This window comes from Medicago sativa, chromosome 3 (assembly GCF_051527215.1).
Source record: "Medicago sativa cultivar Bolivia chromosome 3, Bolivia_mono, whole genome shotgun sequence".
Classification (NCBI taxonomy): Eukaryota; Viridiplantae; Streptophyta; class Magnoliopsida; order Fabales; family Fabaceae; genus Medicago; species Medicago sativa.
In genome coordinates this window covers 101,327,171-101,352,236 of record NC_140751.1, presented here as the reverse complement: position 1 = coordinate 101,352,236, position 25,066 = coordinate 101,327,171, and the positions used below count along the sequence as shown (strand labels likewise).

Sequence of the window (25,066 nt, the reverse complement as noted above, 5' to 3'; positions counted from 1 at the left end):
AACCCGGCCTTTATCGGAACTTGAAGAGCGACGACAACCTTGAGGATGACGACGAAGGTAGTTTAAGCTGACTCAACTATTCAACTGAATTCAACAGACGCATATGGACCCAGATCTAGGGATGGGTTCAACGCGTTTTTCACCAACCGAATCGAGTCACAACCACCGAAGCGATTGTCACTCACCTCCACCACCGAAAGCAAGCAACCACCGGCGACAATAGCAGCGACATATCCGGTTGATAGAACCCATAAATGAACCAATAAAACATATCATGGCTGGATCCCCGTTTGAACCTAACAAAGAGACTCACACCAAAATTGAATGCAACGACCCTGAAACAGCTCCGGTCAACCACCAGTATACGAACCCAGTTAAAAGATCAAATATGAAACGAGAATGATGCACACAGACGAGTTTTGAAGTCGCGAGATCCAAACCCGTTTCGAGGACAACCATCGACAAGAGTTAACAGGTTCTCGCGTGGAGCTCTGGAGAGTTGGTGGTGCGAAGGGTCGACACCACTCGCCGCACCACCGATAATGGTTTTTACATCGTGACAAAGACGGTTTGGAAGGAGTTGGGGGGGGGGGGGGGGGTGAAGGCATCAATGTGTTTGTTATAGAAAGGTTAGAGGTGAAGGCGGCCTCATGAAGTGGTTATTACAATCAGCTAGCATCAACTAAAAGTTGTGTAAATAATATTAATTAAATAGTACAATTTAAAATATCTGTCTTTTTATGACCTTTTTTTTCTTTCAAATTGGTCGATCATTTAAGGATGAATGAACGAATTATGTATCCAAAGTTGTATGGTTGATTCAAAAGTGTAAATCAACAATACTCCTTGCTTAGGATATTTGTTAGCTGGATTCAAAAAACTAAAACCGTCTTAATCAAAGAAGTATCTTTTAACAAACTTTCTTTCTAATTCTTTGCCTAGGATATTTGTTAGCTTGATTTTTTCCTTAATTATATTCAATGCACTGTTTTTGTTAGAAGAGTGTAAGATTAGGACGTCTTATCTTTTTATTTTCTTCTGGGAAGGGTATGACGTCTTATCTTGTTTCTTCAAAGAAAATTTACTTGCTTTTTCGTTTTAATTGTAATTTTTTTTCTTTTTTACTAACTAAGATAATTAATAAATTTTGTTAATGCTTCTTTTGAAAAAAACTTTTTGTTAATGCTATTATTTATATATATTTTCAATACATTTTTTTGATGATTTGTTTATTTAATACATTTAATCATTTATTACTTTTATTTTATATATTATCTTTGTATAATAAATCAACAATTATTGTTTCATTGGTAAAATTTAAACATGGTAATTGTAAAAAAAATTAGACATGATAAATGAGTATTTGTTTTTCAGTCTTTCTAAACAAAAATTGTTTTCCATAAAATGAGTGGTTTCATTATCTATTGCTCGATGCACGTATGCTCAGTTGCTTGCTCCTGAGGGGACTTGGGGTTTCCAATCTACGAGACTGAGACGTGAATCTAATCTATATCTTCTTGGGAAGCTGCAGGATTTTTTTTTTTATTCAAAGTTTAAAGCATCACAGCTTTTTACAAAGAATAAAGACTAAAACCTCAAATTCGTCCTTTAATTATCAAAAATCGGCCAAATTCGTCTCTAAATTTATCGAAATATCTATTTAGTCCCTGAATTTTGCAGACGTCCATCAAATCAGTCTCTCCGTCCAAAAGCACCGTTAGTGGTGATGACATGTCCTCTTGCATGTTGTGTTGTCCTGTACACGTGTCAACAAGGCAGCCAAGTGTACAAGGACTAAATTGATTGAAATGGTAAAAATTTGAGATTTAACTTTTCAGTGTCATTTTTTCTGTGTTTCCAATTATACCCCTCTATGATAAGGATCGATTTGATACTTATTGTGATAATATAAGGACTGATTTGATGGATAGTGTTATAATTTAAGGTTTGATTTGATTGATTTTATTTCAGGGAATGAGTACAAGGAAATATGGCATGAGATGACCAATGATTTCAAATGACATGCATAAACAAACACCACTGAGGGGTCATGCTCCACAAAATCCAACTGCTCCTTCAATTATTAGAGTTCCAAATCCAAATTACGGGTCATCCGTCTCTACTCAACCCCAATACATGGAGTTTATCCCAACTCCAAGATTTCCAAAGCATTGATGCTTGTTTAAATTATGCTTTTGGACTAGTTTAATTATTGCTTTTTGGACTTGTTTAGTTTATGCTTTTTTGGATATGTAATCACTTAAGAACATCAAATGATTTGATGACTTGATGGCTATGTAATTTGCATTTTTTTGCTATGTAATGACTTATCAACATCAAATATATGACTTATGATGGTATGCAATGTATGTCTTTTTATAATCAAAGTGTCTGTCTTTTACTTTTTACTTTATTCAGCAAATGTATGCACCAAAGATCAAAGTGATATCTGTTGTGAAAATTCAAGGACCTATTTGATGGTAATTTCACTAATTTGAGGATCGATATGATGGATATGCATATAATTCAAGGACCAATTTGATTGAAATTTTTTGACAGAAGGATTTGATTCATTCATTGACAACCTCTTTTCATTACAGCATTACACATTACATAACCATTGTTAAACAAACCTTAGGCAGGGGGCAGGCATAGAAAGGCCTTCCTGGGTTACTGACAGTGTTTGCTTTTCTTACAACACAAATTCTAGGACACCAACAATGAAGCTCTCTCACATGATCATTGTACATAGTGCTTGAAGATGAAGACTGACTGTTGTAGTTGTTTTTGCCCATACGCCCACCACCCATCATTTCTGAACACCGAATCTTCAACAATGACCAATGATTTTTGAATTTTGAATTGAATCAACAAAATTAGGGTTTTAAGTTTTTTGAATTGGGGAAGAACACCTTCTCAATTCATGGAAGAATTTTGGGTGATTTTGAACTCTAGGTGACAAATTATAACATTAGGGTTCCAAATTTATATATTTGGGGAAGAAAGAGCCATTAATTTGGAAGAGGAGAAAGAGTCGTTGCCAATTTTCTGAAAATCTATCAATTTGGTCCTTGCAAATTTTCTGGAAATCCATCAATTTGGTCCTTGGAAATTTTCTGTAAATCAATCAATTTGGTCCATGCTTGGGTGGCATCTGACGTGGCAAGCCTTGTAAGAGGTTAACGTTACACGTCACCTCCGTTAACAGACCAACTTAACGGAGGGACTGATTTGATTGACATTTTATAAATTCAGGGACTAAATAGATATTTCGATAAATTCAGGGACGAATTTGGCCGATTTTTGATAATTCAAGGACGAATTTGAGGTTTTAGTCAAGAATAAATGACTAATCATTATCACATGTGTGTGATTATCCTTAACCAAAAATGTTTATTTTGACATTGGCAAGAGCAAGGGTTGTACTGCACTACTCCATCTGTTTTAAAATAAATGTCATTTTAGCAAAATAAAATTGTTTCAAAATGAATGTTATTCTCATTTTTTAATGCAGTATTAATTACTTTTTTCTAATAGCACCCCTTAATTATTATTATGCACACTACTTTCAAGGTACCACATTTTACTTTAATTTATAATGATGTAAAATGCATCAATAGTTAACAAGGCTATTTTAGTAAAAGTGTCATGTTTATAGACAACATTATTACATTTCTTAATATGTGTGTAACAATCTTAAAAGACACTCATTTTAAAACGGATGGAGTAAAATAAGTTAGAGCATAATGTTTTAGAAAAAGTATTGCTGACGAGTGATCTAAGAATATTGTTTAAAAAATTCATAAAAAGTTTTTTTTTTATGGTGGTCGGATTCGAACCCCGGGCCTTGCATATATTATGCATTGTTCATACCAACTGAGCTAAGCTCACGAGGACAAAGAAAATTAAATATAAGTTAAACATATGTAATAAACATAACTATATAATTTTTAATGTAAAAGTTATTAATCTTGAGTGTTTAAACAATGTTATAAGGACACTTGTTAACATTTTCTTTAAAAAAAATTTAAGGTTAAATATGTTTTTAATCCCTACAAAAAAATTATTCACTTTTAGTTCATATTTACATTTTATAGAGACTATTTTAGAGGACTAAAAGTGTTCATTTTTTGTAAAACATTTTCAAAATAGGGACTATTCTTACAAGCTACAATATTATGGAGGACTAAAATTACTATTAAAATTTTATAGAGACTAAACTTAAAAATTTGTGATTTCGTAGAGACTAAAAACATATTTAATCCAAAAATTATAAAATATTTTTTTAATACAAACCTTCTTCTTTTTCTTTTAACAACGGCATTTTTGAAGTAAACAACGACATGTTAGCATACTTTTTATTTTTGAGACACCTTTCCAATTTTATTTTAAAATGTTTAAATTACTTTTGTTTTGAGAATTTAAAATTAAATTAGATGGTGTACGTTTTGGAGATTCTAGTATCAATTTGTGGGGATTCACCAATATTCATGACTCATGGCATTTTTATCGAAACTCAAGTGCATGGACCTTCATCTATCCACGAATCTGACCTACAATGACTCGTGAACCAACCAAGTGGTCCAAATTCATTATTGCCACTTCTAACTTTTATGTTAAAGTCCCTTTGGTTCGGTTTTTAAAAGAAACAAAACAAAGCGGATTTGGTTCCGCTCTATTTTTGCAGTGTTTTTCATAAAGTTGAAACCTAACCACAGCTTTGATCGGTTCAATTAGTTTGACATTTCTAAAATTTGAGATGGTTCAATTAGGTCTCGACATCCAACATAAAATTTTGTCGGATCTCTATGACATGAACCCACTCCTTTAGCCTCTTATTGTTGGAGCCTAAGGCTATCCCCCAAAAAATAATTACATTAATTGTAAATTTACACACAAGCACGCACAGAAAAAATTGGGGCTATGTGTGCTTGCTCCTCCCCCCATGAACCACCCTCGACTCTCATATTTTTCCTCATTTGGTAATTTTTGGAAATAAAAATCAGATCGCTCATCAGGTTCACTAACAAAGAAATTTAATTTGTAACACTACGATAAAACCATGAGAAAGTCAATATGAAGAAACATAACATTGGTGGGAGTCATTTATGCTATCGCTAGTGGCAAGTGCATCTCTGATACCACAAATGTGATTGCCTAAACCTCGAAACATTGTATGCTTGTTCATAGGAAATCAATAGTATATGTTTGTATGAGAAAATCATTGGTGGAATTCATTTGATAATCTAAAATTTCTCACGAACTTATAGTATTATTTTTTCATTGGTTTATATACGCTTTAAAAATGCTCTACCATATAGCATTTGAACTTATTGCACTTTATTTCTTGTGCATCACCCTATTTTTTTAAAAGAACATGTTTATAACATTTCGTTAGATATCAAATTGTAAATACATGGTGGTACATCAATATAAGTATGGGGACTATATAAAGACATGGCAACCCGTGTTAAAACATGAACGACTTCATTTGCCTGCTTCTGATTAAGCAATAAACGACAATAATTTTTACTTTCGGATAAAATAGTGTCAAATTTTGTGATGTCATTGTTGCCTTTTTGTAATAATCAACCATTATCTGAGAAACACTTGTGTGGACCAGGACCAAGAATTTTAGTTTGGTCACACACACACAAATTTTTTCCTTCTCTCTCTTCTCTTCTCTCTTCTCTCTTCTCTTTCTTCTCTTTTTTCTCTTTGTGTGACCAAAGACCACTTGTGTGGACCAGGACCACACAAGATTTTCTCCCATTATCTTAGAGTCCACCTAGAAATCTACATTGGGTAGTTGTAAATCGTGTACCCACATGATAGCATGACACAAGCCTAAAGCCTCACCAACATCAACAGCTAGGGTAAACTGCATGGTCTTTGCAAGCACATAACTCCCATACTTATCGCAAATGCACATGCCAATGCCTACTATATTCGTGGGTGTAGAAAATGGAGTATCAATATTGCACTTAAATCTACCCGGTACCGGTCTCACGCATCAAATCGTATTAGCCTGAGTTTGCCATTGCTGCACTTAACTAGCCGGGCTTGAATGGCTATCCTTGCAAGACTCCTTGTAGCATTTTCCAACTTCCAATCTTCAAGCAAATACTTTGCATTCCTCGATATTTAAATTAAAAATAAATAAATATTATATTATATTATTTTTATATTTATCAATTAGTTAAATCATTAATTTTTTATAGTGCTCAAACACTAATTTTATCGATTACTTCAAAAGTTAATCCACTATAAGTTCATATGACAACAACTACTTTGTATGTTATCTGCAACTTTATACAAAAGTATAGCTAGAATTAAAACTAAAATCCATCAAAATTTATAGTTCATTATTATTATTTTTTATTAAATTGTTCAATTTCAAATAAGGAAGGCTACGTTTAGTAATGTCAATGAGCTAAATCCATGTTTGGACAAAGAAATGTTTTCACAAGATGTGGGGGGGTGTTGGTAAGAATAGAAGATAGTGGTACCCCTCGCACTTACTAATATATAATTGTTGAATACGGATATATAACCATCAAGTCAGGATGGCCGAGTGGTCTAAGGCGCCAGACTCAAGTTCTGGTCTTCGAGAGAGGGCGTGGGTTCAAATCCCACTTCTGACATTTTTTATTTGATTTTATTTTTAAATAACTTATCTCTGCAACAATTATAATCTCCAATACAGCTTTTAATTATTATTTTTTTGGACAAAACAGCTTATAAAAATGTTAATCTTGTGCTCTTTTTTAATTTTTTTTATTTTTGATAAGTAAACTTTTTTTGAAGGATTTTGTTGAGGAAATTTGTATTCATTGTTTAGAAACTTCTAAAATTGTTAATTTTGATCTCTCTTTGTTGAGAATTTCTGTGAGAACCACTCTCGAGTTTGTTTTATTAGTTTGACAACTGCTATAAAATCAACTATTTGGTAATTAGTGAGCTTTTGTGATGAAACATATGATAGAATTTGGATTATGGTGGTAATAATTATTCTAATTCGAGAAGGAATAAGTCTGTGTAGAATCGGGGAAAGATTAGAATTTCATTATTTCTTTCTACATGTTTTGCTTACACATATAATACATATTTATATAGTAGAAGAAGTAGTTTATTATCATGTAAGTGCAATTTAATTGCTAACTTCAAGGATAATATTATGTAAAGGTTGGAGTTCGAACTCTAGACGTTCCACTTCTTCACGTTTAAAAAAAAAAAAGGTTTTCTAACCTCCATTTCCTAACTTTATAAAACTACTAACCACATATTCGGGAAGAAAAAAAAAAACTACTAACCACATATGTATAATACTCCATTGGTCTCAATTATAAACAATTTTCATAGACCACATAAATCATTTATTAAATCAATGTAGAAAGTAAAAAGCTATTTATAATTGAGATCGGAAAGAGTATATAATTCATAATAATATAATACTAACTATTTTTATAAATAACAAATACATCATTACTAATCTATTACATATGAATTACATATTAATAATTTATTTTATATATTATTTAATATACGTATCAACATATTACCCATAGTCATACTACCAAAAAAAATAATAACCAGATTCACATTTATACCATACAACTATTCTTTTTTAGTATAATGATTTATTTATTTTTAACCAAAATATAATGATTTGTTTATGTGAATTTCTTATTGTGCTCTTCTCTATTTGCAAACATCCTATTGTATTTTAGAATCCGAAAAATGGACGTACAAGAAGTTTGAAGGATGAGAAACTCATTTTATTTCAAGGTGAGTGTGCCATCATCAAAATTTGTGAGACTTCAAAACAATGTCCAAATTGAATAAACTACTAAAAAACTAGCCCATTTTTCTATCAAAATTTGTTTTTTTTATATATTTTTATTTCTATCAAAAAATTTTCCTATTTCTTTTCTGTTTTTCTCTCTTATCTCTTTTATCATATTTTTCATATACTCCATTCATTCTATATATTTAGTTATTTTAGTCTTCTATTTTGTTTTTAATTCAAAATACTAACCGAAAAATGTATAGAGTAGTACAACATTATCCTTGTTTAGTGTAATTCAAAGAGTGAGTTGAATATGTTTAAGGTAATCATGAGGTTAATTACTGGCCAGAGTGCTAGCTATACACACTCTATTTAGTTAAAATTGAGATGGATTTCGCTGAATAAGGCAGGCTTCACATAAATTTTATGGGACCTATTTAAAATCCGATCAATTAAAAATAGTGTGTCACTAGCATAATTCTTAATTACCGAGCATGAAAGTCTAAGTGTTAGTCCATATGTGACTTGTGTTGTGTGCCCTTAGTGATATGTGAATAATTATCACAATGATATGCGGAAATAATACAGTTGATATTTTTCATTCTTTGTGTGTGTGACTTCTCTCCCTTACAAAGTGGAGTTCTTGTTGATATAAGATCATGGTTCTGATTCAAGGAGTGACTTAACTCCCTTCAATTTTTATGTCACAGGTTCTCAACTTTAACAATGAGAATGCATGTGGTGTAGACAGTATAAGTTGTTGACTTGCTGAGCATGAGTTAGAAGGAAATAACTGGTGTGCACTTTATACATTCAAAAATAATAATAATTGAGGACAGGTTCAAACCTTAATTAGTCCGTTTCAGAAAGAAGAAGAAAAACTATATGTTGAGTATTTATAATTAAGACGTTTGTTTTAACGAAATTGTTTTTAGCAAGTGAAGTTAAAGTATTTATACTCTTTAACATTTTTTTGAGCAAATACTCAACATTAAAAAAATGTAAATTTGTAAAACAGCTTGTTTATATTGTTTGAAACGTGCTAGTGGCTTGGCATGAATGACAACGCGATCAGCCCAAAGCTCATTACGCACGATGGCAATAGAAAAGTGTACACACCACAAACACTATCTGACATATAACAAGAAGTAGCTTTGCAATGGGGTGTGTGTGTGTGTGTATATATATATATATATATATATGGGGTTTGCTAGAATAGAACACACCCACTAGTTTTTATGTGGGAGTGTTTTAGCAAGTTATAACTAAAAAGTTAATAAATACACCTTAAGGTGTATGTTGCTATAACACACCTTCTAACAAAAACAAGTGGGTGTGTTCTAGCAAATCCTATAGGGGTTTGCTAAGATATACCCACTTATTTTTTAGAAGGAGTATTTTAGCAAGTGAATAACTAAAAAATGGTTAAATACACCCTAAGGTATAGCTTTGCTAAAACACTCCCACATAAAAACTAGTGGGTGTGTTCTAGCAAATCCCTATATATATATATATATATATATATATAGCAAATGTCACTTTTAATTTAATTTTTTTATCAAGCTCAAATCATTTGAGTTACTCAACCCCTAAAATTCTAAAATAAGTTGATTGGAAGTTACGATTCAATCCAAAATAACAATTCAGTTGAGCTACACTCATCAGCTACCCATCAATATCCCCAAACAGAACGGTGCAATAAAAGAAAATAATCAACAATGTTAGCATCAGCATCTGAATTTGACTTTAAAGTTTGATACTCGTTATTTTCTCTCTATAGAGATCCTTGTAGTTGCAGGGGTGGGTGGGTGGATTGATCATACGAAAGAGAAATTCCTCCTAACAATAGGAGTATGAGGAAAGATGCGCCCTATATTGGTGAGAAGTTTTATAGCCATCAACTATTCATAGATCATAATTAATTGGGTCATGTTAACCCGTGCCTCTGGGGGACTGGTTAAGGAAGCCAAAAGAAGAAATTGTAAGTCAAGAAAGACACTTTTTAAACTTTAAATGCATTGATTACACAGCTTTCAATACAAAAATTACTATATTTGTTCTCTTAACCAGTGCCCCGGAGGCATTGGTTAACATTTCCCTAATTAATTACGTTAAAAGTACTCCCTTAACATAAACCCATTTAAATAGCAGTAGTGTTTAACTCTTCTACTGCAACTATAAGTAGGATTGTTCAGAACTCAATTCAGAAAGAAAATTGTTCACATGTCTACAATGTTGCAGTCATTGTACAACTATACTGTAAACGATAATATAAATTATATGTAACGCCTGCTATGCGTCCTTGTCGCGAAACTACATTCAGGTTTTTCTCAATTCCAATTGACAATAGAATCAGATTATCTTTCAAATTTCAGATAATAGAATCAGATTAATAACTAATAAACACTTGGTTGCTAGACGTTTGCGTGATTACACACCACTTGTAGCACCTCTAATGGGGTCCATAGTGAATTTCATAACTTTACATTATTGTATTTTAACTTGTTTTGCTTCTCATTGGAGCAATCTAATATATCATGTTGTGTCGTGTGATGTGCTCCCTCTAGTAGCCTTCACTATATAGCACCTCTCACTGTATCACATTAGTTTACACGCCTTTTACTTTAACGGTGTAATATTTTCCAAGAGTTGTAAGTGAAATCGTTTTTTAACAAATGAGTAAAAAATTAGTAGTTCATAAATTGATTACTGTTTTATTCAAACAAAAAAAAAATTAGGTACAAATAAAAATTTATGAGTGAGTTACATAAAGATTATATCATTAGACCAAAAATATACCTCGACCTATCAAAGTATAAGGTGACAATGGGACAAGGTGTAGGAGCAGTGTGTTTGGTAAAAATAAGTTATAAGCTAGCTGATAGCTGAAAAACTAGCTTATAGCTGATAGCTGAAAAGCTAACTTATTAAAATTAAAGTGTTTGGTAAAATTAGCAGTTGAAATGACTGATAAATATAAAATGACATAAAAAGACATATTTATTTATTTTTATTTCTTTATAAATCACATATATGATTTTTTTTCCTAATGTATTTCTTTTTAATATTTCAAATTATTTTCATCTCCAAGATTATAAATGTATTTTATGAATTTAGTTGACATTTTTTTTAACAATTTTTTTTTATGAATTTTAAAAAGCTAGCTTATTAAAATTAAAGTATTTGGTAAAGTTAGTTGTCGAAGTAACTGATAACTATAAAATGACATTAAATGACATGTTTGTTTATTTATTTCTTATAAATTATATATGTAATTTTTTTACTTAATGTATTTCTTTTTAAATATCAAAATTTATTTTCAATTACTTTCAACAAATTTTCATTTTTTGACGAATTTTGTTTAACTAAACTAGCTTCACAATTTATTTATTATTAAAATTAAATACTACATTAATTAAAAGCATTGTCATAAAAAAAAAAGTGAACAACAAAATATAAAAAAGCATACCGGGTGGGTAGGTTGGTTGCAGTAAACTATTAAAACATGGGAACGTGGGTAGTTTATTTTTCCTTTATAAAATATTAAAATTAATGTAGTAAGGTTAAAATTGAAAAAAGTTATAAAAAGCTACCAGCTATAAGCTTAACGGTCGTCGTGCAACAAAAAATTGATTGCTTAAAATTGACTTCATTGTTTAATAATTAATCATGCCACTTTGAAGAGAAAATAATGGAGTAATAAACTACTCCCTCCGTTCCTCAATAGATGACCTAGTTGACTCCGACACACGTACCAATCCATATGTTTTATCTTTGATATCTTCAATTCACTACTAAGAAAAATTATGAAAATTTAATATTTTAAAAATATTTATCGAGACGAATCCAACAACATCTTACATGATATTATTTATCTTTGTGAATTAGTAGAAAAATATGGTCAAAGTATGTCAAGTCAATAATGTATATTGTCAAATAGGTCATCTATTGAGGGACGGAGGAAGTACTAAAATACGAGTCCATTTGCTCGTCTGTTTATTATTATTATAATTATTATTATTATTATTATTATTATTATCATATCATATGACAAATAAATGAATTCCATAGCCCACAACATAAATAATTCTAATCTATTCTATGAATGTATTACCTATTCATCTCAATGACAAGGAAATAAATAATTGCCACCCACTCCACGCCACTAGAAGCACTTGGGTGACATAATGTCACCGTGACATTAAATTTGGGCCACACAACACACATTGTCACACAACATCTGGGCCACACAACACATACAACACATCTGGGCCACACAACACAACACCTTTGTGTGGCCCAGATTTAATGTCACGGTGACATTATGTCACCCAAGTATTTTCCCACTCCACTCCCCTTGGCTTTTAGTCCGTGTGTAAAATGCGAGTTCGGGTATGCTCCATTTAAGCTAAGCTCCATTTACTCCATTTAGGGTTTGGATGCAAGACATGTGGCAAAAAAATATCTAACGGTTGAGATTTTAAATTAAAAAACAATAAAAGGTTGTTGTGATATGAGAGAAGAAGGGAACATGATTTTGTTTGTTATTATTATGTATTTTTATTAAACAAATATTTGTTTTTTAATTTAAAATCTCAACCGTTAAATATTTTTTTGCCACATGTCTTACATCCAAACCTTAAATGAAGTAAATGGAGCATGCCTCGTAACCAGTTATAGCATTACCGGGGGATCTTCACTGCGTTGAACCACAGTTTTGTTTAATCAAATGAGCTTTTTCGGATATGTATGGGCCATGAAGGCATAATGAATTAAACAATGGATTAGGTCCCAAGCAATTGTTTTAGGCGTAGAAAACGTGGCTCATGAACCTAATTTGGTGGGAAACGTGGCTCCTTAACCTAGTTTTGAGGGAAAAATGCTGTGTTTAGAAGTGGAAAAGCTGACACAGGAGCCACATAGCCGTTGTGATGGTAAGAATAGTTTGGGATTTCCACACATTGATACACGTGGCCCATGATATTTCACTCTGATCAAAGCCACCAACGTACACCATTGAGCCAGAGCCGTTGTTAAGCTGAGGCGATGATGAGTCACTGCCATCTGATTTCGGATTTTGTCCCTGCCACGACTTTTGACTGCAAAAACAAATTATCAACAACATTAATTTGCATTACAGAAAGAAAAGATTCTTGGCGTACATTATTTGGAAAAACTCAAGACTCGTGTATAATAAAACTTGAAATCAGCTTAAAAATGAGTTTATAGAGGGACATTTCATCTCATTTACAAGATAATTTAAGTTCAACATGAAGATTTTAACAAGAGTGAAGTGAGTTTAGAAAGAGTAGCATTAAAAAAACCTAATAAAATCTCTCAAGTTCTAGTATGAACATTTTTTTTTTTCTATCTTGATTCTTGAATTGTACTACTAGTTTAGCGTCAATTCATGTAAAAAAAGTTATTAAATCAGATCACTAGCCGTGATATCCCAAAAAGTGAAATTTGACTAAAGATGAGTGTACTGTGTACCACATGTGCTTAATTGATAATGTATCCACCTAAAGGCTAAAATTCTAATCCATATAATCAATTGAGATTCGGTGTACTTCAATCAATTGGAGAGTATAAAGGACTTCTTTTTAACAAAAAAAAAAGAAATTAAGTATAAACCACTTTTCCTTGCCTTTCTTCAAAATCTGGTCCCATACATAGGACTATAGGAGACCAGATGCAGTGCATTATAAACCATTATTAGTAGCCCTTCGAGCTAAGCATAGAGTTCCAATTGTTTTATTTAATTCTATGGTAGCACTGATAATTGATAGATTTTGTATAATTGGTTTTATAAAGTATAGGTGGAACAAGAAGTTTTGACATTACAAATCACATACTTCCTCCGGTCACATTTATAAGCAAAAAATGATTTTTTAGATACATTGAATAATTAATGTATCTAGTCACATTTATAGGTTAGATACATTAATTATTCAATGTATCTAAAAATTTGTTTTTTTCTTATAAATGTGACCGGATGGAGTACAGAATAGTTAATTTAATGTTTTAAAAAACGGTTAGTAATTTTGTCGCTCTAGAACTAAAAAATTGTAACGTAAGACTAATAGAGAGTACTAAGTACTAACGGTTAATCTCAATCATTTCTGCATCCAACGTTCATACTATACTTCATTCAAAAAAAAAAATTTACTAACGTCAAAGTAAAGTAAATAAAAATCATTTAAGTAAGTATGTGAAAAATTAAATAAAAGTAAATAAATACTACTAGTACTAAAATAATCACCTTGGGCTGTTGTTAGTGGAGGAGCAAAAAGTGATTGTGTATTCAGCCGCAGAAGCACATGTAAACGTGCTTGTCTTATCGTCGTACGCGTAGCTATACGCGCGTGGACAAGCACTTTTAAACAACTCAGAATAACTCGAAGGTTTACAAGTGTTAGGTGAACCATACGCGCCGCTGCAACAATATTGTGCCGTTCCAAACGCCTCACAAGCACTTTTACACGCCACGCTCTCTTTCCCATCCACGCTCGTAACCTTAAGCTCTGAAGGACACGCGCCGAGCAAATCCCTGATACAACCGGTATTCGTACAGTTATCACCGGAGCCACCTTGTGGAACTACAAGCATTGGAACGTTGTAACCGTCAACTAAACTCACGTCGAAGAAATCGAGTCCACCGGATCCGTCAAGAGTGAATTCCGCTAAGGTAGCCGGTGGTGTTGCGCCGTTCCCGGAGCATTCGACTTTGCCGGAGTTACAATCGCCGGTAAGACATGAGAATTTTCCGGTGGAGTCTTGGGAACAGAGAGTGCGGCCCCAGAAACGGCCTCCCCAGGAAGCGGGTGGGGTGATTGATTTGGAGTCGCCGGATTGAAGAACGAAACCGGTGGTTGGAAGCGGTGCAACGCCGGCGTTGGAGAGAATTCCCGGCCAGACTGTGTAGTTGCATTTGTTAACGAGTGTGAATGTTGTTGATAATACCCCTGATATTGAAAGATTAAGTATGATAAGGAAAATTGAAAATAATTTAGTACTTAGTTGATCCATGTAATGATGATATAAGAACTTAACTTAATTAATTAGATACTTTGTAAGAAGAAGAAGAAGAAGAAGAAGAAGAAGAAGCTAAGTTATGCAAGTTCTTCTTTCTTCTGTGGTAATTTGGGAACAAAAAGATTACGGAATTGGAATTTGGAACTGAAAGGTAACATTAACTTAAGTTATATATAGACAATAATTTAACAGAAAATGAACATGATTTTCAGGGCTGGTTCCAGTGTAGCAGTTTAGCAATTTTATTTTACTGGCCTTTTTGATTCGGGCCTTGCCTTGCGGAGTGGACCCATATGAAAAGTAACGTTCTAATCAATTTATTTCGTTTTTCGGGCAAAATCCATTATTTTCTTAATTCATCTTAAATTTATAGTGAAAGTCTTATTATCGTCTCTCAGAAAAATGCTGGAAATTTCTCTAAACAATGTAAACTAGCTAACGTTAGTCGTCCTTTAAGTTTCCAACACGACTGATAATCTATGGGTTTTTCTGAATTGTTACATTGTTAGTTAATTTGCATCCGTAAATGGTGATGAGTGTGGATCATACTTCGTCGAGTGGGGACTCATTCCTGGACAATTCACTAAAATGTATTTCATATTTGTATATATATATAAGTATTTCACTAAAATATATTTATATATTTTTCTTTTTCTTCTAATATAAATTTAAGATAAGTGGAGGATGCCTCGTCCTTCAAGTTTATAAATTGCTTATAAAACTATTCATATCTACCTCTCTCCAAATGCATTAATAGGATTCAAACCCGTGACTTTTCACACAATATGTTTATATATTTCTTTTATATGTAATGTTTACAATAACGTCTTACTGTTATATTTGTTCTACTGATAATTTTTTTTTTTTTTTGCCAACTAATTGATTAAAATAATAGATTTTTATCCATGATGATGGACTCTGGGGATGAGGAGTAAAGTCACTTGTATGAATGTGTAAAGATATAGCACAAGGCCTCTAAATTTCAAGGGTCCAATAACATTTTCATTTTATATAGGGTCTAATTGTAAGATTAGAATAGGAAAGTGTTTAAGATGACTCATATGAGAAGAAAAAACTCATGTGACCTAAAACAGTGACAAAGATAAGGGACAATTTGAATGGCAGGCATGGAGCATGGATGTGCTCTCCTTCTCCCGCTCACCATTTTGACAACTCTGGTTGGTTTGGCTATCAACTTGAAATCGTATAAATTTGAAGGGATAAAGTATTCACTAGAATAAAATACAAGTAGATAATTTGGTCACTTTTTCAGACTCCACAATGGAGCCATATGTTAACGGATTGCATCACAAAGCACTAATTAAACATATCAACTCGGTGCATTTTTGTTGCATCATAAGGATATGATCTAAAAATCATGTCAGGATTCCCTCAACAAACTCTACAACTTTCTGACCAATTCTCATAAAACCGTATTTATAAACAGGTAATATTAACAAGTGTTTTAAGGGCACCGATTAAGGAACCTCAAAAGTAGAAAGATACACACAATTTATTATGAAATCCTCTCATCCATTTCTTCAAAAGTTGACTTGAACCTCGAAGTGTTTTCATCTACAATCCTCCACAAGAATCGTTATCGTGGTATTCTAGTAAACCAAATAGGTAGCAAAATATGTATCCTTCCTGTCATTCTAGCAATAGGCCAACTGTGCACAACAAGTATTCGTCAGATATTCGGATTTAGCTATATTTTTGCTACATTTCCACATCAGTCCAAATAAAATGGCCACATTTGATGTGTAACCTTATATCTTGAATTGGTCGAAGAGGAATTGAAGTGATAACAATGTTTAAGCTACCCCGCAATCATCCGCATTCATTCAATTCCAATATTTGAGATAACATCAAATTATGCAAAAAGCAGGCAGACCAATTTAGAGTTGGTATTTACTTATAATAATATATATTTTTGGAAGAATTTGTAACAAGATTTATATTTTCTAACACCAAGCTTTTGTAGTCTCCAATCATGACAAATTTCTCACGGTTCTAAATCCTGTATAAACGTTATCAGCCAGCCCTACCAGCAAAACGTGTGCTACGTTACAAATATGATTGATTAGCTAGGCACAACAAAGGATGCCTAGATGGTGCGAAACATGTCATCAATATGACATATGATATAGTATTTAAGTTCAGTATTGTAGCTGAAGTTACACAATATGTAACTTATACGGAAAGCAGAGCTGGTTGAAATTTAATTATTATGCCAAGGGATTTCCAACTTTTTTAATTCCCACTTGTACCAAAGAAAGTATTGTTTGGCTTAATTTTGAGATGGTTGACGAAATAGAACTGTAGGCACTCCATCATTTAAAAGCTGTGCTATCTTGGCAGGACATAGAACTGTAGAGTAAATGGGAATGGAAGGAAGATAACATGTTGTATTTGATTGTATCAATAAGGATTTGTGGATGCAAGAAAAAAGAGAGCTAGCCCGGCATGAAAAAGTCCTGATTTGGAAAACAAACTAGTAAGTTTGGTGAGACTTATGTCCCACATCGTTTAGATACATGAGCTTTAACAAGTTCAGGTTCTATAAGATGTTAACATGAAATGCAATATAACTCATGATCCTTCAGGCAGAACGGGGAAATGAGGAGTGGTTGGATCTCACTAATTTTGTGAGTTGAGTGTCCGCCCACAGCCTGGTTACGACAACTGGGCACTCTCCCAATTTCAATCTGATCCCTAACCTGAAGGATTCAATTCAAAAAAACAAGATTTATTTATTTTTAAATATTTTTTATATCTTTTTTCAATTTATTTTTATTGTTTTCTTGCTAATATATGATTTCTTTGGTGTGTTAGTTTTTTTCATAGGGACATAATTTATTTTTTTGAAATCTCCCCTTGTCTTTGTCTTTAGTATGGTATTTTTTTTTTCTAAAGTTTACTCTCTTCAGTAGGATCATCAATGTATTTGGGTCTATATATTATCTATTTAATTAACCTAAAAAAGTTATTTTTTTACTTATAAATGTTGTATTAGGAGGAAGTATTTTATTCAAATATTAAAATAAAATTACTTTTTATCAATTAAAAATTAAATCGGAGCCCGTGAATAATGAAGTTCAAAAATAAACAAGGTGAAAGTTTGGTGAAATGAATGAAGGAATAACGTAAAAGACGAAAACTTGTTGAACCATGATGTAACCAGTTCAATTTAATTTGATCAAACTGTAATATAACTGAAATCAAGCAGAATCGACTTAAAAGATTGAAAAATGATGAAAATAAATAAATAAACAATGAAAAAGATGAAACTTGTAGAACTTCTGTGTGACCAATTCAATATAACTAAAATCAAACCGTAATATAACTAAAATCAAACCGGTTGACGAACATGTGTAGTATCACATGAGAATTATTTTATTTTTTTTGAAAGGATCACTTGAGAAAATTATTTAAGCTGCAGTTGAATATTTCATGTAGTCACACGTCAAATATATGTTGGATTGACCGGGCACTTCACATTTCACCACCTCATTAGTTCTCCCCAAATGAAACAAACTCCCCCGTTTTTTGTGAAAAAAACTCCATTTACTGTCAAAGAATGAAGCTTAGATGAGATACAACACACGAGAGTCAACCTTTGAACTACAGTACAGTATGGTTGATACACAATGAAGGCAAACTAGTGAGCTTATGTGCAACAACTTGGTTACAAGTCAAATCACAACATAAAAACAAAACAGTCACTCAATTGAAGCAGTGGGATGGTCTCAGTCAAGAAGCGATGTGGGTGCTATTGTAGGTAGTGAGATGGCTCCACATCGGTTATGGGTTGCGGAAGAGGACAGAGAAACATGAGATACTTCAGAAGAGGGTGAGAGATGTGACCCAGGGTCGACAGAAGAAGACGGAAGAGAAAAGTCCCCGCTGATGGAAATGTGGTCTGTTTGGATGCTATAGTGGACAATTCATTTCTTTGTGAGAGGGAAAAATGATCTTCTATTGTCTTGGTAACTACAAGTGAACATGTGGTGAAGTAAGAAACACCTGATTAATCCAATGATCTATTATTTCGTAACTGCGGCGACTGCGTGAAAAAGTCGACTTCAAATCCAAATCCATCCGAAAGACACGTAAAAGTTAAAATAAACTCCAATGGAGAGACAAATTTTTAGACAAAATTGGTTGCAAACTATTTCAGTATAAAATCATGAGTTTATATATGGATATATACATGATTAAAATTGTACAAAAAAATGGATGGTGAATAATTGTCGGCATAAAAAAGGCGAAGTACCAAGAATCTTCAAAAGAAGGAAAAAAAAATAGTGCAATATAAATAAACGAAGATTTCAAGCTCCTAAGCCATCCATAATATCCAAAACGTTATAGTTGTGGTGGTTGGCGATGAGTGTGGTACCCAAGAACTCCTTATCAGGTGAACTCCCAGCACTTTTGGTCTTGAGAGGGTGCCTGGCATGAGTTTTCTTGGCAGCACCAAGTTCCTCACTTTTGCTAATTCCCGGGCTCCTCCTCCTTGAAATTACCTCCTCTAATAATATCCTATCTTCTGGAGAAAGTTGAGTTCCCAATGGCTTGTTGTTTCTGTCTAATGATAGAATCAAAAACTGCCGCATCTTAGACTGAAGTTCAGGTCTCTTGGAAGGAGGAGACCGTGTGGGCATTGCCATTGGCCTCGAGGCATTTTGTCTGGATCTTACAGAGCTAATCAAATGGTGAATCCATACCAACAATTCAATAATGTAAACATCTATCTTCTGCTTATCGGCGTAGTAAAGTGTCTGGAGGCGAATTGGGTTGCTTTCTTTGGTCGTGTTATCACCAAAGTCGTTACTGCAATGTCAAAACAGGAACATCAGTTATCATGGATTCTCATGGATCCTGCTGACTCCACTTGTTATTTGTTCACATTATACAGGTAAACAGTAAACACAATCACCCAAGAGAGATTCATGTTTATAACTAACCTTGTGTTTGCCCATTCACCAACCCATCCAAAGCCTTGATGAGCCCTGTTAACAATATCGACAAGTAAAAGAATAACGCGTGAGCAATTGCAGGGAATGCTATTTCCAGCTACGAAAACAAGGCCAGCACGGGGAGAAAAAAAAAATATTTAAAACCTGACAGGTATGGACAAAAATCAAACAAACATTTGCATATCTTACTTGATTGTATTTGCCGCAAATGGTACGAGCCACTGAAGAGTCTTGTTCATTTCCGCTTTGATATGAGTGAAGGAGTGCTACAGAAAATTGCCATTACATTTAGCATAATTCAAAACAAAATAAATTTCAATCTTCAAGAGGCAGGTGGGACTAACCCAATACCCACCAAAAAATTAAAAAGGACTAGAAATTGCAAGACAAATGGATGTCCAGGAAAAGGGAGGTTATACCTCTTTCTGGATAGAAATGGATTGCAACCGAGATGGAAGGGCACTCTTAATACTGTTTGGCAAACCTTGATATAATGTGTCCCTCGTATTTGGAGGAAGGGAGGCTGGGCGAGATGCCTGATAGAAACAGAAATTGCTGTTTAGACGAAAACATTTATTTGATTAGGCAACCCAAATTTTGTTAGCGCAATAAAAAACTTACAATCATATATATCTGATTGATCATGTTGGCATAGTGTAGTGCAAGACCAGCTTCACCTAGTCTTTGAGGACCTTTAGTATACTTGACAGCACCAGTACCTGCCATTAACCCACAATTTCATAACGATTTAGATGATTAACCATTAGATGTTGTTATGAGTTATAACCTTCCAACGAGTTCTACGCAATAGATACAACACATGATGCAACATAGTAGATTATCGTACATGTCAATACGTGATTGCGACACAAACCAAAAAATGATTAAGGAATTCCCTTAATGATCTCACAGTTTTCCAAATGCTTTTACTTAGTAAGCCAATCCATCCAGAAAAAATGATTTAGCAGAACAATTGTAATCCTAATCACATTATTAGAGCCATGGAAGAAGACTGTAACAACACAGTATAATTTAAAATAAAAATTAGCAGGGAATATACCATGATTCCAAATAAAGCTTTCGCCAGAAAAATTTACAATATACATAGCGTTCATTTACAAGGGCTTGTTTTCTTAATAAATAATCTGATGTCTTTAAATTTCATGTAGCTCAACCACAAAAATGAAGGCAGCTATTTACTACAAATTATGTTTAAAAGTAAACAAGAGCATAATTTTTAAAATAAAATAAAAATGAGCCTAAAAAAGATTGGAAAAATAAATCTATAGTCAGTGTGCTTTACTAAGAATCATGACATATAGATAGGCAGGGTTGAAATTTTCTTCAATAAAAAGAGAAGGAATGTGGGCAACAGAGGTAGGTCAGATGTCAAAACCTAAGCATACTAGATGTGATGAATGTCTGATGCAGAAGATGATGCATATGCTCTAACTATATTATATGCAGCATTTGCATTTTACTTCATACAAGATATGTTCATACCATGATTTCCAAGGAACTCACGAATTGCTTGATGTATATAGGTAACAATATCAACAAGCTTTTCAACTATCTGCAATAAGCAACTATGATTATGAGTTCAGACAAAATAAGTCAGTTGTAAAAGTCAATTGTTGTAGTTTGTAAAATCTGCAGCCGCAAGATATACACGGCTACACTAATATCCAAAACTTCATTCAGGTAGGGGAACATGGGAAGGGAAATTACTGAATTCAACTAAAATACTAGACATTATTCCTTTATTAATAATATACCTCCTCTAAATATCTGGACCAAAGAGATTTCTTTTTCAAGTTTGTCACAAGCTTTTTTTGATGCTTTAACTCACTTTGAAAAATTGTGATACTCTCACCTGCATTTATACAGAGCGTGTATAGCCGTCAATCATTAGATAACTTCTGAGGATTTAAATTTTTAGGTGTCCTGCTGATAGACTGTAAGACAGACTGAAAATCTTCATCTGAAAATATTTCTCAGGTCACCAGGAAAGAATATATTTTTGACAAAAAAAGGAATTACTCCTATCAATGGGTAACAGATGTTTGAAAACCAAATTCTTATTGGGATAACTATTACGAGATAAACTCCACCTCAAATGTTAAGATAAAATAGCAAATGAAGAAAAAAACTATAACAATAATTTGAATACCAAGAAGTATTCATTTTAATAAAAAAATACCAAGATTTGACAAAAAGGGGAAGATTGGAATTTTATATTATTAAGCTTCGAAGTTCTAACCTTTCAGAGGAAGATTCAAGGACTCCATTTCCTTAATTTTTTGTTGATAATCATGTTGAAAACGTTCATAAGCACTTAATTCATGGTATAACTCCTACATTAAAACGAGAAAATTAGATGTTTGAAGAAGAACCTACAAAAAGCATTCAATGGAAACCCTAACTTTAACAAGCAAAGAACTCATAGCAAACCAGAAGCAGGGAAACATAAATGATATGAAAAACATATGAATACACCTGGTGATACAAATGAAAACTGCATATATATAATATAAAAGATCTAGGAATTAAGGATATGCATTTAGACATGCAAGAAACTAAAAAAATGACAATGGCTTTGCTCAGCCATCAGTTCACCAATGAGATAAAAGATTATGCAGAACTATATTTGAAATACCAATAAGCTTACCGCAGTATGATGAACTAGACTAGTGAACTCCTGCATTGTCTTTTCGGCATCTGCTTGATTTTGTTTGTCGCCCAAGACATCCAAGTCTAATCTGATATTTCATTTTCGGACAGATTTTAACATGAAAAGTTTATTAGTTTTATTAATTAATTATGAGTTGGATCATGACAAGTCAGCATATTTTTCTCCGTTGTCATAAATAAGCAACGTATCAGGAAACTCACCTTGAGAAATGTCGATGTAGGTTGTGCCATTGTGGGTCTCTACACATATTTCCAAATCTAACTACTTCCCGTGAGAATACATTTAATTCTTCCCTAAAAATTTCAAAAAGATAAGTGATAAGGAACACAAAGGAAATTCATAGCAAAAACAAAAGGATGCTACTCATTAAACAAGCCAGAACCTTTTGTCCATCTCAGCAAAACTTATTAACTCTTCCATATCTGTTGAGACTAATTGTTGAATGCCTTCTGAATTTAAAACCTCCTTCTTGAGGAACTGAATGTTTTCTTCAGAAAGTGAGTGAAATAAAATGGCTCCTTTGGTTATTGTATTAGCTACTTCAAATGCCAATATTGATATTTTCTTCCCTCTGGAAAGCTTGCCAGAGACAAACCCACCACTGGTGTTTAACTTTGGCATGCCACTTCCAAGTGTATCAAGAACTTCCACCGCCCTATAGCTAGCTTTACCCAATAAAGAGCCCTTTCTAGTGACCTATGATAAGAAGAGACACCAATCATGAGACACTAAATTTCAAATGAAGAAATTCCACCACAGGCCATAACATGCCAATGCCATACTAGAATCTCAAAGTGAAAGTAAAAAAGTACTGAAGTTAGGAACTACTAGATATGTTGCTGCTTATAATCTGACAATGAAAGCAGTAAGCCAGCAACTAGAGGCATTTGTATGGGGGGCTCACTTATTCATATCATGGAAATAAACAATCTATATAAATTAGGGAAGGGGGAAACTATTAGTAATTAGGTAGCACCAGTGTTGTTAAACGGAGGCCATGGTGGAATGTCATGGGGTATTTTTGAACAACCGCGATAGACAACTTGTGAAGGAACGCCCGCCATTGTGGTGCCATGGGCCGCAATGGCTAGTTCATATGGCAGATTTTTGTCCTTCTGTCATATTACACTTATGCCTTCAACAGCACTGAGTGATACTAATAGTAAAAAGGGCAGTCCATTGCACTAAAGCTCCCGCATAAGCAGGGTCCGGGAAGGGGTCCCAGCAAAGTGGAAAAAAAGATACGAACTTGCAAATAGAAACTCCATATCGGCCAACACAGAACGACTAGACCAGCTATGTTTTTAAGTGATACTAATAGTCATTTTACAAATATCCCTGAGGGAATTTGAACTTTGTCTCTTGGGGTTACAAGGTCAAGCTCTTAGAGGTAAAGCAAAAGTAGCGCAATGAAGATTTATGCACCATTTCCGGAATTCCATAATTTTAGGAGTTTATCTTACTTAACCCATTTGGGTTGGCCTACTGATGTTAGCTTGAGACCTTTGAGTGAGCTCCTTTCAAAGGTCTCAAGTTTGATTTCCTTCGGTAGCAATTTCGGTGGATTAATCCATCAAGAGCTTTGATCTAGCTTTAAATGACGCCCCACAAGTGGACGGTGGGATCGGATTAGTCGGTTAGACCGAGTTCTCAAAAAAAGTTTGAATGCAAAAATTCAGCTTGGTTTCTTGAACATGGTTTTAAATTGCGGTCATCAGACGCGATTTAACATATTTTGAGGTCTCGGCAGCAGCATCAAGACCGCAATTTAAAACCATAGCCATGTCCTTAAGTCTTAACTATAAAAGATATCAGAAAAAATTGCAAGCATAAGTTTTACTATGTCTAATTACTAGCAACGATTGAAGCGTAGAGAAGAAAGAAAGTAGTGACCTGTTTTTCCCCAACTGAAGCGGAAGTGGATAGACCGAATTCATCGGAAAAGCCATTTTCTAGCTTGTTTTGCTTTTTACTAGAAGACCTTGAATCTGAAAAATCATCTTTCCGATTTGTAAAACTGTTTTCCTTCTTAAGAACCTTCCCAGAGAACCCCAAATTGTTCATCCCTCCAAGTTCTTCTGCATTGCTCTCCCCCATCCCCGCCGAACAAACAGCTCCCATTTTTATTTGTATTCTTCTCCACAATTCACAATCAGATAAAGAAGAAGAGTATGTTGATTATTATAAAAGGAGAAGCAAAGGAGAATTATGAAATGGGTTGGGAAATGAAGAAATGTCGCTGAGAATTTACGACTCTGAGGTTTGACTTTGAACTTACTGAAATACTAAAATATTCTACAATAAAGATAGGTATGACGTGTACGTTCATGTTTATGGGATATTCATAATGAGCAGTTGGTTGAATATTTCGAAGTAAGGAATAAAAAAATAATAAAACTTATAAAAGTAAACCATATAAATGGAAAAACGCGCAAATGAAATGGAAATTTTTGTTCGAGTAAGGAGGGAAATAAAAGTGAAGACGTGGCACCCCAAAAATTAACGGGAACGTCAGACTCTACCTTCCTCTTCTGTAGCGGTATACTACTACAGTACCTACGCATGAGTCGT

The 25,066-nt window shown here is 33.4% G+C and overlaps 2 protein-coding genes and 2 non-coding genes across 4 annotated transcripts; 2 read left to right on the top strand and 2 right to left on the bottom strand.

The window, feature by feature from the left end:
* The first annotated feature begins 6,560 nt into the window (after positions 1-6,560).
* TRNAL-CAA (transfer RNA leucine (anticodon CAA)) lies at positions 6,561-6,644 on the top strand. The gene has a single exon. It is a non-coding gene; the product is annotated as a tRNA-Leu (tRNA).
* A 5,845-nt stretch (positions 6,645-12,489) lies between these two features.
* LOC146942994 (Pathogenesis-related thaumatin superfamily protein) lies at positions 12,490-15,054 on the bottom strand. Its single transcript, XM_085757086.1, has 2 exons — positions 14,052-15,054; positions 12,490-12,888 (listed from the first exon to the last, which is right to left on the bottom strand). The coding sequence occupies exons 1-2, from the start codon at positions 14,816-14,818 to the stop codon at positions 12,678-12,680; spliced, it is 978 nt and encodes a 325-aa protein (XP_085613212.1). The 5' UTR covers positions 14,819-15,054; the 3' UTR covers positions 12,490-12,677.
* A 2,384-nt stretch (positions 15,055-17,438) lies between these two features.
* Positions 17,439-17,540, top strand: LOC146942993 (small nucleolar RNA Z279/snoR105/snoR108). Its single transcript, XR_015033851.1, has one exon. It is a non-coding gene; the product is annotated as a small nucleolar RNA Z279/snoR105/snoR108 (small nucleolar RNA).
* Positions 17,541-18,971: 1,431 nt separating this feature from the next.
* Positions 18,972-24,715, bottom strand: LOC146942992 (protein PSK SIMULATOR 2-like). Its single transcript, XM_085757085.1, has 12 exons — positions 24,389-24,715; positions 22,878-23,191; positions 22,696-22,788; positions 22,472-22,562; positions 22,064-22,157; positions 21,579-21,676; positions 21,307-21,376; positions 20,425-20,522; positions 20,223-20,339; positions 19,993-20,069; positions 19,792-19,836; positions 18,972-19,657 (listed from the first exon to the last, which is right to left on the bottom strand). The coding sequence occupies exons 1-12, from the start codon at positions 24,614-24,616 to the stop codon at positions 19,156-19,158; spliced, it is 1,827 nt and encodes a 608-aa protein (XP_085613211.1). The 5' UTR covers positions 24,617-24,715; the 3' UTR covers positions 18,972-19,155.
* Positions 24,716-25,066: the final 351 nt, after the last annotated feature.

Excerpts from the sequence above, each read along its gene's own strand:
- LOC146942992 (XM_085757085.1), bottom strand. The coding sequence starts at position 24,616 with ATGGGAGCTGTTTGTTCGGCGGGGATGGGGGAGAGCAATGCAGAAGAA. Across the intron at positions 22,789-22,877 it reads TTTGCTGAGATGGACAAAAG|GGAAGAATTAAATGTATTCT; the intron begins GTTCTGGCTTGT and ends TGAAATTTTTAG. Across the intron at positions 20,340-20,424 it reads TCAATCAGATATATATGATT|GCATCTCGCCCAGCCTCCCT; the intron begins GTAAGTTTTTTA and ends TGTTTCTATCAG.
- LOC146942994 (XM_085757086.1), bottom strand. The coding sequence starts at position 14,818 with ATGGATCAACTAAGTACTAAATTATTTTCAATTTTCCTTATCATACTT. Across the intron at positions 12,889-14,051 it reads TCCACTAACAACAGCCCAAG|TCAAAAGTCGTGGCAGGGAC; the intron begins GTGATTATTTTA and ends TTGTTTTTGCAG.